Here is a 17931-nt window from a genome sequence, read left to right on the forward strand (position 1 = left end):
AGGGAGTGGAGTGGCAAGCTGGCTAATTCAGACAGGGTTGTGAGAAAAGGTCCATCAGGTATTTGAATGATAGGAGAGAGGTCCGTGGAAGAGTACTGAGACAACACTGAGCTTAGCATATTTGAAGTATAACAAGAAGAGGAATCAAATATATAAGAATTTTATTTTACATAACACTGTGTGCTCTTTCTTAACATCTATATCCCAAGGAACTATCAAAGTTTTTTTTCCTCCTAAGGTCTTACCTGGTCGAATTGTACTATCTCTTCCAAATAAATGAAGGCGTCTTCTACCAAGACAAAAATGTTCAATTATATGAAAAATTTCTACAGGCTTTTCTATATTGCCAATTTCAGGTTCTTCTGTGATGATCAAGTCAATGTCAACATTAGCATGAATGAAGTCCCCGTCTGTGCTACGCTTAACAGTTCCTTTGATCCCCATAAGGCAGTGTTCCTAAATAATAATAAGAGCAGAACAATTAATCTCTTTTCATCAACAGTCATATTTCACAACATTTTACATTTCTGACGTTCCTCAATTCCAAAACAATCCTCATTTCTCTGAATCTTTGGGATACAGGTCTATGGGCAAAAACACAAAAGGAAAAACCTGGATTTCTGGATCTGAGAAGACTGCCAGGGAAACTAGACATCAGAGTATTAAACTCGGGGCCATGACATTTTAGAATTGAGTCAACAACTGCAGAATCTTTTCCTCTGCAACCCTTGAAAATAACTTGTCTTCAGCAGTTATGGGCATGGCACTTGACCTTGGAATCTTAAAATGATGTTATACTGGGCCTCACATGATCCAAGATCAAAACTATATATAAAGTATAAGCCTTTTCATATGCAGAGGACTTCAAGTATGGATACAGACTTATAAATACTCAACATAAGTGTGAAAATCAAATGATTTCCATTTTTGTTTGTTTTTTGACCTCTATTTAATCTGGATGACAGAGTATGGTTTAAATAAATTTAATCTCACTTGACTCTATGAACCAATAATAGCAAGGATGGCTTAGATTCCCTTCAAACAGAATTTCTAGTCCAAGAAAGACTTTTAAAAAGACCCTCCACCAGAGGCTCCCTGAAGAGTGAAAGACTGGAGGACAAACTGTTAAACCCTGATAACTAGCTGGGCAGTCCTCTGAAACAGAGGTTCTCAGTGGTTCTTGTTCAGGTTCTTATGTAGAAAAAAGAAAGGAAGGGGAAAGAAATATTCATCTAAGCTGGCCAGCTATGAGTCTTGCTGCCATTTCTTTTTTCTGAGCATAGAGAAAGGAAAAAAAGCTCGGGGTCAGGAGTACTAAAAGCCCATATCTGACTTAGAATTACAGCAGTTTAGGATATACAGGAATACCTTCTCCAGCTCAGTATAGGTTGATCTGAGTGAATAAAATATTTTTAAATTAAGATGGATGTATTACTTTAATGCTCAATGCCATTTGTACAAGTCAAAGAGAAGGATCTTTCCACCAAAATTAATTAAACAGTATACAGTCATTTGGAAAAGCTTGAGAGAAAATAATGAAAATAAAGAAAACAAAACAGTAAATACCTTTGTTCTCTGGAAGACAGCCTTTGGATCTAAAGTCTTAGTCTTCCCAGGATTGTTTTTATTGGTTTTAATCCAACAAATATCTTCACATCTTCTGTAACCCCACTTGCGTAAACACTAGAAATGAAAGAATTTTTTAAAAAATCCTTAGCTAAAAGAAATAAACAATACTTAAAATAACCAACCAGCATTAAAAACTTCCTAGAGGTTTGAGACATTAAATTCCAAGGTGTCACAGTAATTTTGTCTTTGTGCAGAAATAGAAAAAAAGAAATACTAGTCTTTAAATATACAGCCATTATACAGAATACACATATACCTTCTGAATATTAATATACAGTTGATATTAAAACATAAAAAGGATTACATAATACTCTGATTCTTTAATACTACCTTCTACTGTCACCAATAGAAAGTTTTCTTTTTTTTTTTTTTTTTTTTTTTTCTTTTTTTTCCCTGTGTCCCGGCGCTTGAGGATAGAACCCGCAGAACGGAAGCCGCCGGTACCGAAGACATGACGCCGAGGGGGCCGGAGCCCTTTCCCTCTACCTCTGTACATTACGCGGACCGGGACCGCACACCCGATCCCCACCAAGAAAAGGAGGGTGAAAGTTTTAAATCATAAGAAAACTCAGTCCCTGTTTATTCAGAAAATAATTCAAAAGATAATTTTGAATAAATGGGCCATACTCTTCAAAATGTTAACGTCATGAAAGAAAAACTAAGGAAGTCTTCCAGATAAAAGATTGAAGAGACATGAAAACTGATGACACTGAGTGATCCTAAGACCAGAAAAAAATTATTTATACTATATAGATGTTATAAGTGGGACACTTAGTTATAAGTGGGAAGCACTTAGGGGGAAAGGGACATTATGTCTAGAATTTACTCTGAAATGGGGGAGGGAAAAATGGAAAGAATGAAAAAGAGTAAAAGAGAGAGTGAGGGGGAGAGGAGAATAAAAAAGTAAATGTGAACATTTGAGCTTCTGGGTGAATGGTAAATGTGGATTGTTTCATAATTTTTAGAATTTTTCTGTAAGACTGAAGTTATTTTGAAATAAAATGTCTTAATATCAGAAAAAAAACAAAAGATAATTTTGTTCCTTCCACCACAACTTTCTATCCTCTGACAAAGCTAAAAACTGTTGAAAATGTTCTGATAACTTCTTTCCAAATGAGAGTCTTATGTTATTTTTATGATTTAATACTAAACCTCAAAAATTCAAAGACTTAAAATTGTTCTTATATTTCTTTATTGAGTAAAACTTTACTTTCATCTTTATGTAATCTAGACAATAGAGAGATTTGAACTTTAGTGTCCTAGAATCTGTTATATATGAACATATAACAAATACTAGCTAAGGGAGTACTCAGGGTGGCATTTTGAGGCCCACCATACGTAGGTGTTGGCTAGCTGCTGGGAAAAAAAAAACATGAACAAGATATAGTCCTTACTCCTAGTTGATTAAGAGCAAAGTAAGGGGAAATAAGTAAATTGTGCAGTACAATATTGTTGGTACTATGATCAAGTACAAATAGAGATGCAGTGGAACATAAAACATAAACACACTTTTCAGGAATGCTCTTATTGTATAAACTGAGATACACCACAAAATGAAACTTAGATTTTTAATTTAAAATCTCAAAAATCAAGATCAGTATCTGTTCCTGTTGCCAAGTATTTGTTTCGCACTGCATTAAATATCACAAGGGCCTAAATCCAACATGCCCTAATCAACTTAGCACAAGCTCATGAGTATTTATCATGCTGAATTATTTCTGTAATCATTTGGAGCCAAAATCTGCTTTCACCAATATGATAAATTGCTGCATAAACAAATAAGATAAAACCTCCTAATCAATTTCAACCTAATTTGGGGGGTGGGAGAAAAGCCCTAAGCCAGACAATAGAGCTAAAAAAGGTGAATACCAATATACCTATAAAAACATACAGTATGTCTCTATTTTCTTAGATTTTCCATAGCATCTTAGGGAGGTTCCAGCAATAAAAGATACCCTATATACAGTTATAGTCTTACCATGGATTTAATAAATGACAGAAGCAATGATGTTATCCAACAGTCTCAAACTTGCTATTTATACAAATACAAAAGCAACTGCAGAATTTCAGGATTTGAGAACCAATTTATCTCAATATAATCCTACTTAAATTCTTCACCTGTCAAATGGACACCTAAAATTACCAGGATTTAAATGAGATCATAGGCAGTAGATCAAGTAATATTTCCTAAAAATGGAAAGTATTATCCAATAACAAGTGAGGTAACTGAAACACAAAAGAGTAAATATCTCTTTACCCAAAGTTTCACTGTTGGACATCAGAATTGAGACCAGAAGTAGCCACAGTGCTTCCATTATAAAAAAGCTTTATTATTTTGTTTCCATTTAGAAATCCAAAATACTCCAATCAAAAAAAACAAAAAAAGTTCTGAAATACAATAAATATAAGGTACTTAAATTGAGATGTTATAACTTCTTTCTCACTCTCATGAATTTATTCAAACTATGTGCTCCAGATGCTGTGTTACTTTTCCAATTTGATTTGGCTTTCATTTGGAATTCAGGAGTTAATGCTAGTCAGAAGAATACTTTTTAGCTACTAATAATGAACAGTAAATGACACTAAGCAGCTTGCTTTTGAGCTGCAATTCAGTTTCAAATCTCTGAACTGTTCTCTTCCTGCAGTTGTAATAAACCATATTTTGATTTATTCACCCCTAATGCTAGTTAACTAAGGGATACTGCCTTTTACACATTCTTTTTTAAACATTTTTTTCTTCTGAATATTTTAGTACTGTTCAAAAAACAAAGGAGAAAATAACATTAATCTTCAAACTTCTTATGCAACATACTGTTATTTTTTTCTTACGAATTTAAAAAACCACTTAAAAAAACACCATCTTACCACTCTTCCAAGGTCCAATCCCTCCCCAGAACCACACCAGAGAAAAATAAATGATCGAGGTGCTGCAATCTCATCAATTTCTAACTTCATGATCTGTAAGAAACCAAACCAATATTGCATAAAAGCATTTTGTTTCCCATTCATCCTAAATCCAAAAGAAAAACCACTGAGATTTATCAGGACTTACAGTAAATGTGTTCTTTAAATGTACTAATTTTCATTAGGAAATACAATGGAAAATAAATTTTATCCTTAAAACTTGTTCTTCTGGTTTTTTATTCCCTATTAAGACAACACACACAGATGCACACATGCACATACATACACTTGATTTTATATGGAAAGAGTTTACAGGAAACCATATTTATAGAATTGCAGAATTTTACAAGTTATGGCTTGAGAGCAACCTGTTACCATTTACAGAAAAAGAAACTGAAAAGGGATTAAATTACCCCAAAGATAGGGGCAAAATTAAAACACAACCACAAATGTTTGGGGGAGGACTTGCTTTCCAGTAGAACAGTTCTAAATAAAATAAATCAATATACACATTTCAGTATAATGACTAAGTCTGAAATGTCACAAACAATAGACTATAATTGTTTGCTTTGTATTTGTTAAGTGTGTCAATTTAAAAAAAAGTTCTGCGATAATTAAATCTCTAAATTGGGGAAATACCGTATACTTGTATAAATGACTACAAAAGCAATCATTTTATATGGTATTCCTTTTCTTTTAGCTACCTGTCACAGTTAAGAGGTTCCAGAGACAACGGTTCAAGCAAATATTTATTAGTTTCACGTATTAAGAAAATCTTAACTTCTACCTGAGTGGATCATGACCACATCATCTATAATTTATCTAGGTAAAAATACATTATTTGACAGTGATAATGGAAAAAAAATTACAATAGGCATAAATCTATTCAGTTTTATACTTCCAACTTTAAGTCTTGATATATCTCATCTAATATTCTCATAGGAATATGAATTAAAATAAATATGTAATACACACACACATATATTCCTACAAACGTCTATACATGGTATAGCTAAAGATAAGTGATGGCACACATCAGTGAAGAACATTAAGCAAATTACTCTCTTGACATTACAATTATAAATGCTAAATGTTGGTATTTTAAGAAAGTGCTTATATTCTTTTGGGGTTTTTTTGTTGTTTTTTTTTTGCAGTACGCAGGCCTCTCACTGTTGTGGCCTCTCCCGTTGCAGAGCACAGGCTCCGGACGTGCAGGCTCAGCGGCCATGGCTCACAGGCCCAGCCGCTCTGCGGCACGTGGGATCCTCCCTGACCGGGGCACGAACCTGCGTCCCCTCCACCGGCAGGCGGACTCTCAACCACTGCGCCACCAGGGAAGCCTGAAAATGCTTATATTCTTAAACAAAACACACTGGCCTCTACTGACTCTCTATGTGAAAAAGAATACCTGTGAAACCCGAATGCTTTTCTTATTTATACTTTATGTTAGCTACTGGCACGTTCTTTAAGCTATTATCACATAAACGTTAAGAGCTTAGGGCTCCGGGACGAGATAAAACTTTTCAACATGCATATAAAATGGAATTCCTTTATTTCAAAAACTCTGTTAGTTTATCATATATAATTGAAGCTCCTGTACCTTCACTGACCAAACCTTAGAGACTGGCTAGAGAAAATAAAGTTCAACCTAACCACTAATCATAGACATAATAAGATTAATTTTTCAATTTTCTTTGACTAAATTGACAAAGATTGTTTTACATTATTAGTCAATTTTGATGAGGATATGGTGAAATAGGTATTTCTTAAACACTACTAGAAGGAATGTAAATGTGTGCAACCTATCTGAGGAAATTCTCAGCAATATCAAGAACATTACATCTTTAACCTTAAGTTTGGGGGATACTATATACTGTATACTTTTCTGTTTCAACAATAAACACAGATTACACTTATCAGAGGAGAGGAAAAACTTTTGTAAAGTAAAATAAAATAAAATAAAATTGCCAGAGGTACTGAAGCTGAAAGGAAAAGCTTCAAGGAAGAAACACTGAAGTTATTCCATCTTGAAAAGTAAGTAATATTAACAATAGTTAATAATTATTAACTCGGAAGATGTGCAAGGATTCAAAGCAGTTCTCTATGAAACAGCAGTCTAGAATTTCAGTCCTTTCCCTTCCCCACCTCTCTTCTGTGTTCAGTGCTCCTGATCACACTCTCCTCCTCGCAATTCCCTATTCCTTTGCTTCCCGTGACATTCATACTCTCTTGGTTCACCTCATTCATCTTTGACCCATTCTTTTCACATCTCTTTTATAATGTGCCTCTTAAATGTAAGTTTCCTGAAGATTTACAGTAAATCCACACCGTATCTTAATTGAGACACCATCTCAAGACAAATTCATTTATTCTCATAGGTTTAATGTGCTAACCCTTTAAAATCTGTATTTTGAGATGATCGGATCTGTCTTTTAAGTTTCATACTCTTATTACAACCTCTACTTGAATGTCTCACATACACCTCTATATCAACACATTCAGTATAATCTAATCGCTCTAATCCTGCTACTCTCCTTAAATTGACTTTCTCAGCTGGTGATCTCAACCCATTTATCCCAAGACTCAAACTCCTGAGTCATCCTTTACTCTTCCCCTCTTCCCAATCACTAGATCTCACCAGAAGTATCTACAAAACATTACTGAATTTATCACCTCCTTTCTATTCTTATTACCATCACCCTAAATCAGGGTCCCTTCATCTCCTAACTAGACTACGGCAACGGTCTTCTATCTGCTCTCCCCTCTCCAGACTTCATTTTCTCTAGTCCATCCTCCTCTACACACTAATCTGACCATTTTACTAAACTGGTTAAAGCCCTTCAAAGACTCCTTAATGCCTTTAGGCATTAAGCTAAGCTTCTAAGAAGACAAGTCCAAGCTTCTAAGAAGACAGCAACTCAAGACAGTCCCAATCTGTGTTCCAACCTCAACCTACATACAGACCTCCCTCACCCGTCTCTTTGCCTCCATCCCTTCTGCTCTTGCTGTTCCTTCTGCTTGGAATCCCTAATCCACCCTTTTCTTCAGCTGGCCAATTCCAGCTAATCTATCCATACATACTGTTCATGTGTCATCTCCTCTTTGTTTATGTCCCCCAGCTTCCTCAGCTTGGTCAGTTTTTCTCAGATCACCTTATGCAGTCCTCTATTATTGAACTAACAATATGATAATGCAATTATCTGTTTAGGTCATTGTTTATTTTATCCCATTAAACTGTGTGCCCCTTAAGGTCAAATACTAAGTCTTATTCATCTTTCAATCTCCAGTACCTACTTGGCTAGTACAAAGTGGTGCTCAATAAATATTTGTTATTTTTGTTATTGATCAGTAAAAACAGGTTACTTTATGTAACTAAGTGAAGCTATCAGCTTGTTCAATTTTATTCAGGAATATATAACATTATCACAATTATATAATACTGAGTTATATCCCAATTATATAATACATGTCCCTTAAATCTATGATACTGTAAGTTCTTTAAAGAGTAGAAATTATGTTCGTGTGTGTGTGTGTGTGTGTGTACACTATATACTCTGATGTTTACTAAAACTAACCAAATATGGAATGTTATCAACCATTCAATCTGTTTTTAAACTTATTTCTAGCTATACATCCAAGGACTCTAAGACTGGAATTGTGAGTCTTCCACAGATGATTCACTCACTACCTACTCAACTTCTGCCTCAAAAAGACAAATCAGGGCTTCCCTGATGGCGCAGTGGTTGAGAGTCCGCCTGCCGATGCAGGGTACACGGGTTCGTGCCCCGGTCCGGGAAGTTCCCACATGCCGCGGAGCGGCTCGGCCCGTGAGCCATGGCCGCTGAGCCTGCACGTCTGGAGCCTGTGCTCCACAACGGGCAAGGCCCGCATACCGCAAAAAAAAACAAAAAAAGACAAATCAGACTAAAGATATATAAAGAGGGCTTCCCTGGTGGCGCAGTGGTTGAGAGTCTGCCTGCCGATGCAGGGGACACGGGTTCGTGCCCCGGTCCGGGAGGATCCCACATGCCGCGGAGCAGCTGGGCCCGTGAGCCATGGCCGCTGGGCCTGCGCGTCCAGAGCCTGTGCTCCGCAATGGGAGAGGCCACAACAGTGAGAGGCCCGCAAACCACAAAAAAAAAAAAAAAAAAAAGATATATAAAGATATAATAATATTTGTTAATGTACCTTACACCTTCAGTCATAATATATACTATAAATCTATATTTACAATTCCTAAAAAAGTAGGGGTATTTATAATATTACTTTCTGATCAGACATATATTTATTTGAAAAATAAATAATTCATTACAATGTAGAAAGTTTGATCATACATCATCCCAAGTCCAGCATTTTTCATTAGCAGTGATGCCAGTCTCTCTGTAATATTCTTCTAAAGGGGGTTCAAGAAGAATCACATCAAATTTGGGTGTTAGTTCTCTGATGTCAAAGGCTTCTATATCTGCTTGTAAGTACCTATTTGATTAAAGCATAAAATGTAAGAGATTTTCAAATACTTTACAGATGGTAATGAAAGAAATTTCTTAAATATTTCCTAAACACTATTTACAAAGTCACCATGAGCTAATTACTGAATACCTTTTTATGGAGTAGTATCCTTTCTCAGTACAGACAGTAAACCATCTACCAGTGCTCTTCCCGAGGACATGGATACACTTACACTACAAAGTAAAATCACAGTCCCACACGAACATCTAAAATACAAACTTCTCTCATTTCTTATATTCAAAATCCATACTCAGATGAGTGTCTGAGCCCCTTGCCATTATCGTCTTAATATTCCAAAGAATACCATATTACTTTTTCAACAATTGTTAAGTTAGAAAAACTATTTGTTAGTTTTAAATTCCTCCCTCCAAAAAGTTTCTAAAAATGGACATAATTTTCTTTCATTAGTTTGTGCCTTAGTAATATTGTTTAACAGTCTTTTCTAGTTACTTAGTATAAATTACTACTAGCCTTTACTTAATGGTTATTTCCACATAGTATGAAAGTATTTTAAATATAAAATACTTTAAATGTAAGAGTATTTTTAAATAGGATGAAAATTAGTCTGCTAAAATTTCTGCCACAAACTCAGACTTCTTTGCGGTTCTTCTAATCATTAACAGTATACATTTTAGCAAGCTGTTAAATGTACAAAATGTTCAAAGTAAGCTAAATGTGAAATAAAGAGAGTCTCCAACTTCAAAGACCTTAAACACATTTTTTTAGGGAAGCATTAGTCTGTTTAGCAAAGGTTAAAATGAATTTTTGTATTCCAAAATGTTAATAGCATCTCTGCTTGCTGAGTTATAATTAACTTTCATTTTCTTACTTTCCCTCTCTAAGTTTTCTAACTTTCTTCAATAAATAATTTTTGAGAAGAAAAGTCATTTAAAAACATTTTAAGATAATCAGGAATACAACAAATATGATTTTCTAAGAACAAAATTTAAATTAGTAATTTAAATTGTCTAGAAAACTGAAAATAAATTAAATGAGAACCTACTGTGTACTCAGCACTGGAGTTTCAAACTAATATATTTTACTATACAAAAGAAAGCGTGTGTTAACCTTACAAAGATAGTGAATTTTTTTCAAACAGAAAAGGGGTTACATGATAAAAAGACTAATATTTTAAGCCTGAGTTGGGAACAAAAAACCCCACTTACATAGGAGGAGTGTTAGATTTAGCTATTAACTCATCCTTCAGCCTGATGAGCTCCCTCAGTTTAGGGTACTCTTCAAATCTGTCAGCCAAACCTGAAGAGGAAACATAGTAATTCCAAATTTCAATACAAATGAGTATCAGTGCATTCGAACGTGATGAGCCTGCTCAGAACAAAACAATGCACAACCACCTCACATCCTTTTAAAAAAGTCTGAGGACTTTTAAACAATTCATATATACATTTTATATACCTAATGACCCTAATCCCACATGCAGGCAAACTCCCAGATGTTCAAAAGCCCAGATCAAGTCAATTAACCATTTAATTTCTCAAATTTATTAAATTAACTAACCTGCTTATAGCATCAAATTTAGCCATTCTGTTCTCAGGAAAAGAAAAATTTTTCTTTCAATCATACTTTTTTCATTTTCTTTTTACTCAAAAAAGTCTTTCTCCCAAAGAATCTAGCGATTGTTAAAATTTTTACTTAGTTTCTTAGACAGTTATCCAAAGCAGAGAAAATGAGGATTTCTCTTCTTTACTACTGATGATCTTAAGTGGGTACACTTTATGAACACAATCCCAGAAAAATCTAGTTAAAAAGATAATGAGTCCCTAACAGTCATTAGCTCACACCTCATTCACTCTGATTACTTATCTAAATTGTACTACCAATTCCAAAATAAGTCACTTTCTCTAAGAATATTTCCTATATCAATATTTATAGTTTTAAAGATCTCACTCCACATTATTATAAACAAAATCCTCAGATACATTATCAAGCTTAGGACCTCGAAAAACATCTCCAAGTTCCATAAAGGTTAAAAACAGGAGACTTATTCCCATGTCCTCAAAAATATTTAAATCTGGGGGGTGTTCTGAAGATGGCAGAAGAGTAAGACACAGATACACAGATACACCAGAAATACACCTACGCATGGAACAACTCCTACAGAACACCTACTGAATGCTGGCAGAAGACTTCAGACCTCCCAAAAGGCAAGAAAGTCCCCACGTACCTGGGTAGGGTAAAAGAAAAAAAGAAAAAAGAGACAAAAGAATAGGGATGGGACCTGCACCAGTGGGAGGGAGCTGTGAAGGAGGAAAGGTTTCCACACCTAAAAAGCCCCTTCACGGCCGGAGACTGCGGGTGGCGAAGGGGGGAACTTCGAAGCTGCAGAGAAGAGCACAGCAGCAGGGGTGCGGACGGCAAAGCGGGGAGATTCCTGCACACAGGATCAGGGCTGACCGGCACTCACCGGCCCGAGAGGCTTGTCTGCTCACCCGCCAAGGCGGGCAGGGCTGGGAGTTGAGGCTCGGGCTTCCGTCAGAGCGCAGGGAAAGGACTGGGGCTGGAGGCGTGAACACTGCCTGCAGGGGTTAGTGCACCACGACTAGCAGGGAGGGAGTCCGGGGAAAAGTCTGGACCTGCCGAAGAGGCGAGAGACTTTTTCTTCCCTCGTTGTTTCCTCGTGCACGAGGAGAGGGGATTAAGAGCGCTGCTTAAAGGAACTCCAGAGACGGGCGTGAGCCGCAGCTAAAAGCGCAGACCCCAGAGACGGGCGCGAGCCACGGCTAAAAGCGCAGACCCCAGAAACGGGCACGAGCCGCAAGCTAAAAGCGCGGACCCAAGACGGTCGCGGGCCGCGGCTAAAAGCGCGGACTCCAGAGACGGGCGGGAGACGCTAAGGCTGCTGCTGCCACAACCAAGGGGCCTGTGTGCGAGCACAGGTCACTATCCACACCCCTCTTCCGGGGAGCCTGTGCAGACCACCACTGCCAGGTTCCTGGGATCCAGGGACAACTTGCCCGGGAGAACGCACGGCGGGCCTCAGGCTGGTGCAACGTCACGCCGGCCTCTGCCACCGCAGGCCCGCCCCGCACTCCGCGCCCCTCCCTACCCCCCGCTCCTTTAACCCTCTCCTGTCTGAGCGAAGAATAGACGCCCTCCGGCGACCTACATGCAGAGGCGGGACCAAATTCAAAGCTGAGACCCTGGGAGCTGTGAGAACAAAGAAGAGAAAGGGAAATCTCTCCCAGCAGCCTCAGAAGCAGCGGATTAAAGCTAGACAATCAACTTGATGTACCCTGCATCTGAGGAATACGTGAATAGACAACGAATGATCCCAAATTGAGGAGGTGGACTTTGAGAGCAAGATTTATTATTCGTTCCCCTTTTCCTCTTTCTATGAGTATGTATGTGTATGCTTCTGTGTGAGATTCTGTCTGTATAGCTTTGCTCCATTTGTCCTAATGTTCTATCCGTCTTTTCTTTTTAAAAAATTTTTTTTCTTAATAATTATTTTTAATTTACTAACTTTATTATATTTTACTTCATTTTATTTAACTTTATCTTTTCTTTTTTCCCTTCCTTCCTTCCTTCCTCCCACTGTCCCGCCCTCACTCCCTCCCTTCTTTCCTTCTTTCCTTCTTTTCCTTTCTTCCTTCCTTCCTTCCTTCCCTCCTTTCTTTCTTTCTTTCTTCCTACTTCTACTAATTCTTTCTCTCTACTTTTTCTCCCTTTTATTCTGAGCCATGTGGATGAAAGGCTCTTGGTGCTGCAGCCAGGAGTCAGTGCTGTGCCTCTGAGGTGGGAGAGCCAACTTCAGGACACTGGTCAAAAAGAGACCTCCCAGCTCCACATAATATCAAAACATGAAAATCTCCCAGAGATCTCCATCTCAACACCAGCACCCAGCTTCACTCAACGACCAGCAAGCCACAGTGCTGGACACCCTATGACAAACAACTAGCAAAACAGGAACACAACCCCACCCATTAGCAGAGGCTGCCCAAAATCATAATACGTCCACAGACACCCAAAAGCACACCACCAGACATGGACCTGCCCACCAGAGAGACAAGATCCAACCTCATCCACCATAACACAGGCAGTAGTCCCCTCCACCAAGAAGCCTACACAACCCACTAAACCAACCTTAGACACTGGGGACAGACATCAGAAACAATGGGAACTACGAACGTGCAGCCTGCAAAAAGGAGACCCCAAACACAGTAAGATAAGCAAAATGAGAAGACAGAAAAACACACAGCAGATGAAGGAGCAAGATAAAAACCCCCCAGACCTAACAAATGAGGAGGAAACAGGCAGTCTACCTGAAAAAGAATTCAGAATAATGATAGTAAAGATGATCCAAAATCTTGGAAATAGAACAGACAAAATGCAAGAACCACTTAACAAGGACCTAGAAGAACTAAAGATGAAACAAACAATGATGAACAACACAATAAATGAAATGAAAAATACCCTAGATGGGATCAATAGCAGAATAACTGAGGCAGATGAACGGATAAGTGACCTGGAAGATAAAATAGTGGAAATAACTACTGCAGAGCAGAATAAAGAAAAAAGAATGAGAAGAACTGAGGACAGTCTCAGAGACCTCTGGGACAACATTAAACGCACAAACATTCGAATTATAGGGGTTCCAGAAGAAGAAAAGAAAAAGAAAGGGACTGAGAAAATATTTGAAGAGATCATAGTTGAAAACTTCCCTAATATGGAAAAGGAAATAGTTAATCAACTCCAGGAAGCACAGAGAGTCCCATACAGGATAAATCTAAGGAGAAATACGCCAAGACACATATTAATCAAACTGTCAAAAATTAAATATAAGGAAAGCATATTAAAAGCAGCAGGGGAAAAACAAATAACACACAAGGGAATCCCCATAAGGTTAACAGCTGATCTCTCAGCAGAAACTGCAAGCCAAAAGGGAGTGGCAGGACATACTTAAAGTGATAAAGGAGAAAAACCTGCAACCAAGATTACTCTACCCACCAAGGATCTCATTCAGATTTGATGGAGAAATTAAAACCTTTACAGACAAGGAAAAGCTGAGAGAGTTCAGCACCACCAAACCAGCTCTACAACAACTGCTAAAGGAACTTCTCTAGGCAAGAAACACAAGAGAAGGAAAACACCTACAATAACAAACCCAAAACAATTAAGAAAATGGGAATAGGAACATACATATAAATAATTACCTTAAATGTAAATGGACGAAATGCTCCCACCAAAAGACACAGACTGGCTGAATGGATACTAAAACAAGACCCATATATATGCTGTCTACAAGAGACCCACTTCAGACCTAGGGACACATACAGACTGAAAGTAAGGGGATGGAAAGTTATTCCATGCAAATGGAAACCAAAAGAAAGCTGGAGTAGAAATTCTCATATCAGACAAAATACACTTTAAAATAAGGACTATCAGAAGAGACAAAGAAGGACACTACATAATGATCAAGGGATCGATCCAAGAAGAAGATATAACCATTGTAAATATTTATGCACCCAACATAGGAGCATCTCAATACATAAGGCAAATACTAACAGCCATAAAAGGGGAAATCGACAGAAACACATTCATAGTAGGGGACTTTAACACCCCACTTTCACCAATGGACAGATCATCCAAAATAAAAATAAATAAGGAAACACAAGCTTTAAATGATACATTAAACAAGATGGGCTTAACTGTTATTTATAGGACACTCCTTCCAACAACAACAGAATACACATTTTTCTCAAGTGCTCATGGAACATTCTCCAGGATAGATCATATCTTGTGTCAAATATCAAGCCTTGGTAAATTTAAGGAAATTGAAATTGTATCAAGTATCTTTTCTGACCACAACGCCATAAGACTAGGTATCAATTACAGGAAAAGATCTGTAAAAAATACAAACACATGGAGGCTAAACAATACACTACTTAAAACGAAGTGATCACTGAAGAACTCAAAGAGGAAATCAAAAAATACCTAGAAACAAATGACAATGGAGACACGATGACCCAAAACCTATGGGATGCAGCAAAAGCAGTTCTAAGAGGGAAGTTTATAGCAATACAAGCCCACCTTAAGAAACAGGAGACATCTCGAATAAACAACCTAACGTTGCACCTAAAGCAATTAGAGAAAGAAGAACAAAAAAACCCCAAATTTAGCAGAAGGAAAGAAATCATAAAAATCAGATCAGAAATAAATGAAAAAGAAATGAAGGAAACAATAGCAAAGATCAATAAAACTAAAAGCTGCTTCTTTGAGAAGATAAACAAAATAGATAAACCATTAGCCAGACTCCTCAAGAAAAAAATGGAGAAGACACAAATCAATAGAATTTGAAAAAAAAAGGAGAAGTAACAACTGACACTGCAGAAATACAAAAGACCATGAGATTACTACAAGCAACTCTATGCCAAAAAAATGGACAACCTGGAAAAATTGCAAAGTTCTTAGGAATGCACAGCCTGCCAAGACTCAATCAGGAAGAAACAGAAAATATGAACAGACCAATCACAAGCACTGAAATTGAAACTGTGATTTAAAATCTTCCAACAAACAAAAGCCCAGGACCAGATGGCTTCACAGGTGAATTTTATCAAACATTTAGAGAAGAGCTAACACCTATCCTTCTCAAACTCTTCCAAAATATAGCAGAGGGAGGAACACTCCCAAACTCATTCTACGAGGCCACCATCACCTTGATACCAAAACCAGACAAGGATGTCACAAAGAAAGAAAACTACAGGCCAATATCACTGATGAACATAGATGCAAAAATCCTCAACAAAATACTAGCAAACAGAATCCAACAGCACATTAAAAGGATCATACACCATGATCAAGTGGGGTTTATTCCAGGAATGCAAGGATTCTTCAATATACGCAAATCAATCAATGTGATAAACCATATTAACAAATTGAAGGAGAAAAACCATATGATCATCTCAATAGATGCAGAGAAAGCTTTTGACAAAATTCAACACCCATTTATGATAAAAACCCTGCAGAAAGTAGGCATAGAGGGAACTTTCCTCAACACAATAAAGGCCATATATGACAAACCCACAGCAAACATCACTCTCAATGGTGAAAAACTGAAAGCATTTCCACTAAGATCAGGAAGAAGACAAGGTTGCCCACTCTCACCACTCTTATTCAACAGTTTTGGAAGTATTAGTCGCAGCAATCAGAGAAGAAAAGGAAATAAAAGGAATCCAAATCGGAAAAGAAGAAGTAAAGCTCTGTCACTGTTTGCAGATGACATGATACTATACATAGAGAATCCTAAAGATGCTACCAGAAAACTACTAGAGCTAATCAATGAATTTGGTAAAGTAGCAGGATACAAAATTAATGCACAGAAATCTCTGGCATTCCTATATACTAATGATGAAAAATCTGAAAGTGAAATCAAGAAAACACTCCCATTTACCATTGCAACAAAAAGAATAAAATATCTAGGAATAAACCTACCTAAGGAGACAAAAGACCTGTATGCAGAAAATTATAAGACACTGATGAAAGAAATTAAAGATGATACAAACAGATGGAGAGATATACCATGTTCTTGGATTGGAAGAATCAACATTGTGAAAATGACTCTACTACCCAAAGCAATCTATAGATTCAATGCAATCCCTATCAAACTACCACTGGCATTTTTCACAGAACTAGAACAAAAAATTTCACAATTTGTATGGAAACACAAAAGACCCCGAATAGCCAAAGCAATCTTGAGAACAAAAAATGGAGCTGGAGGAATCAGGCTGCCTGACTTCAGACTATACTACAAAGCTACAGTAATCAAGACAGTATGGTACTGGCACAAAAACAGAAAGATAGATCAATGGAATAGGATAGAAAGCCCAGAGATAAACCCATGCACATATGGTCACCTTATCTTTGATAAAGGTGGCAGGAATATACAGTGGAGAAAGGACAGCCTCTTCAATAAGTGGTGCTGGGAAAACTGGACAGGTACATGTAAAAGTATGAGATTAGATCACTCCCTAACACCATACACAAAAATAAGCTCAAAATGGATTAAAGACCTAAATGTAAGGCCAGAAACTATCAAACTCTTAGAGGAAAACATAGGCAGAACACTCTATGACATAAATCACAGCAAGATCCTTCTTGACCCATCTCCTAGAGTAATGGAGATAAAAACAAAAATAAACAAATGGGACCTAATGAAACTTCAAAGCTTTTGCACAGCAAAGGAAACCATAAACAAGACCAAAAGACAGCCCTCAGAATGGGAGAAAATATTTGCAAATGAATCAACTGACAAAGGATTAATCTCTAAAATTTACAGGCAGCTCATGCAGCTCAATAACAAAAAAATAAACAACCCAATCCAAAAATGGGCAGAAGACCTAAATAGACATTTCTCCAAAGAAGATATACAGACTGCCAACAAACACATGAAAGAATGCTCAACATCATTAATCATTAGAGAAATGCAAATCAAAACTACAATGAGATATCATCTCACACCAGTCAGAATGGCCATCATCAAAAAATCTAGAAACAATAAATGCTGGAGAGGGTGTGGAGAAAAGGGAACACTCTTGCACTGCTGGTGGGAATGTGAATTGGTACAGCCACTATGGAGAACAGTATGGAGGTTCCTTAAAAAACTACAAATAGAACTACCATATGACCCAGCAATCCCACTACTGGGCATATACCCTGAGAAAACCAGAATTCAAAAAGAGTCATGTACCAAAATGTTCATTGCAGCTCTATTTACAATAGCCCGGAGATGGAAACAACCTAAGTGCCCATCGTCGGATGAATGGATAAAGAAGATGTGGCACATATATACAATGGAATATTACTCAGCCATAAAAAGAAACGAAATTGAGCTATTTGTAATGAGGTGGATAGATCTAGAGTCTGTCATAC

General features: G+C 37.3%; 1 protein-coding gene across 1 annotated transcript in view; it reads right to left on the reverse strand.

Moving 5' to 3' along the window:
- Window positions 1-17931, reverse strand: part of METTL14 (methyltransferase 14, N6-adenosine-methyltransferase non-catalytic subunit) — a 39225-nt gene that overhangs the window by 6612 nt on the left and 14682 nt on the right. The window contains exons 6-10 of the mRNA XM_007464855.1: window positions 10209-10299; window positions 8868-9009; window positions 4495-4587; window positions 1567-1683; window positions 246-456 (exon numbers count right to left, since the gene is read on the reverse strand). Coding sequence (XP_007464917.1) covers window positions 246-456; window positions 1567-1683; window positions 4495-4587; window positions 8868-9009; window positions 10209-10299 — 654 coding nt within the window. The remainder of the gene's footprint in view (window positions 1-245; window positions 457-1566; window positions 1684-4494; window positions 4588-8867; window positions 9010-10208; window positions 10300-17931) is intronic.

This window comes from Lipotes vexillifer, unplaced genomic scaffold (genome assembly GCF_000442215.2).
Source record: "Lipotes vexillifer unplaced genomic scaffold, Lipotes_vexillifer_v1.1 scaffold231, whole genome shotgun sequence".
NCBI lineage: Eukaryota > Metazoa > Chordata > Mammalia > Artiodactyla > Lipotidae > Lipotes > Lipotes vexillifer.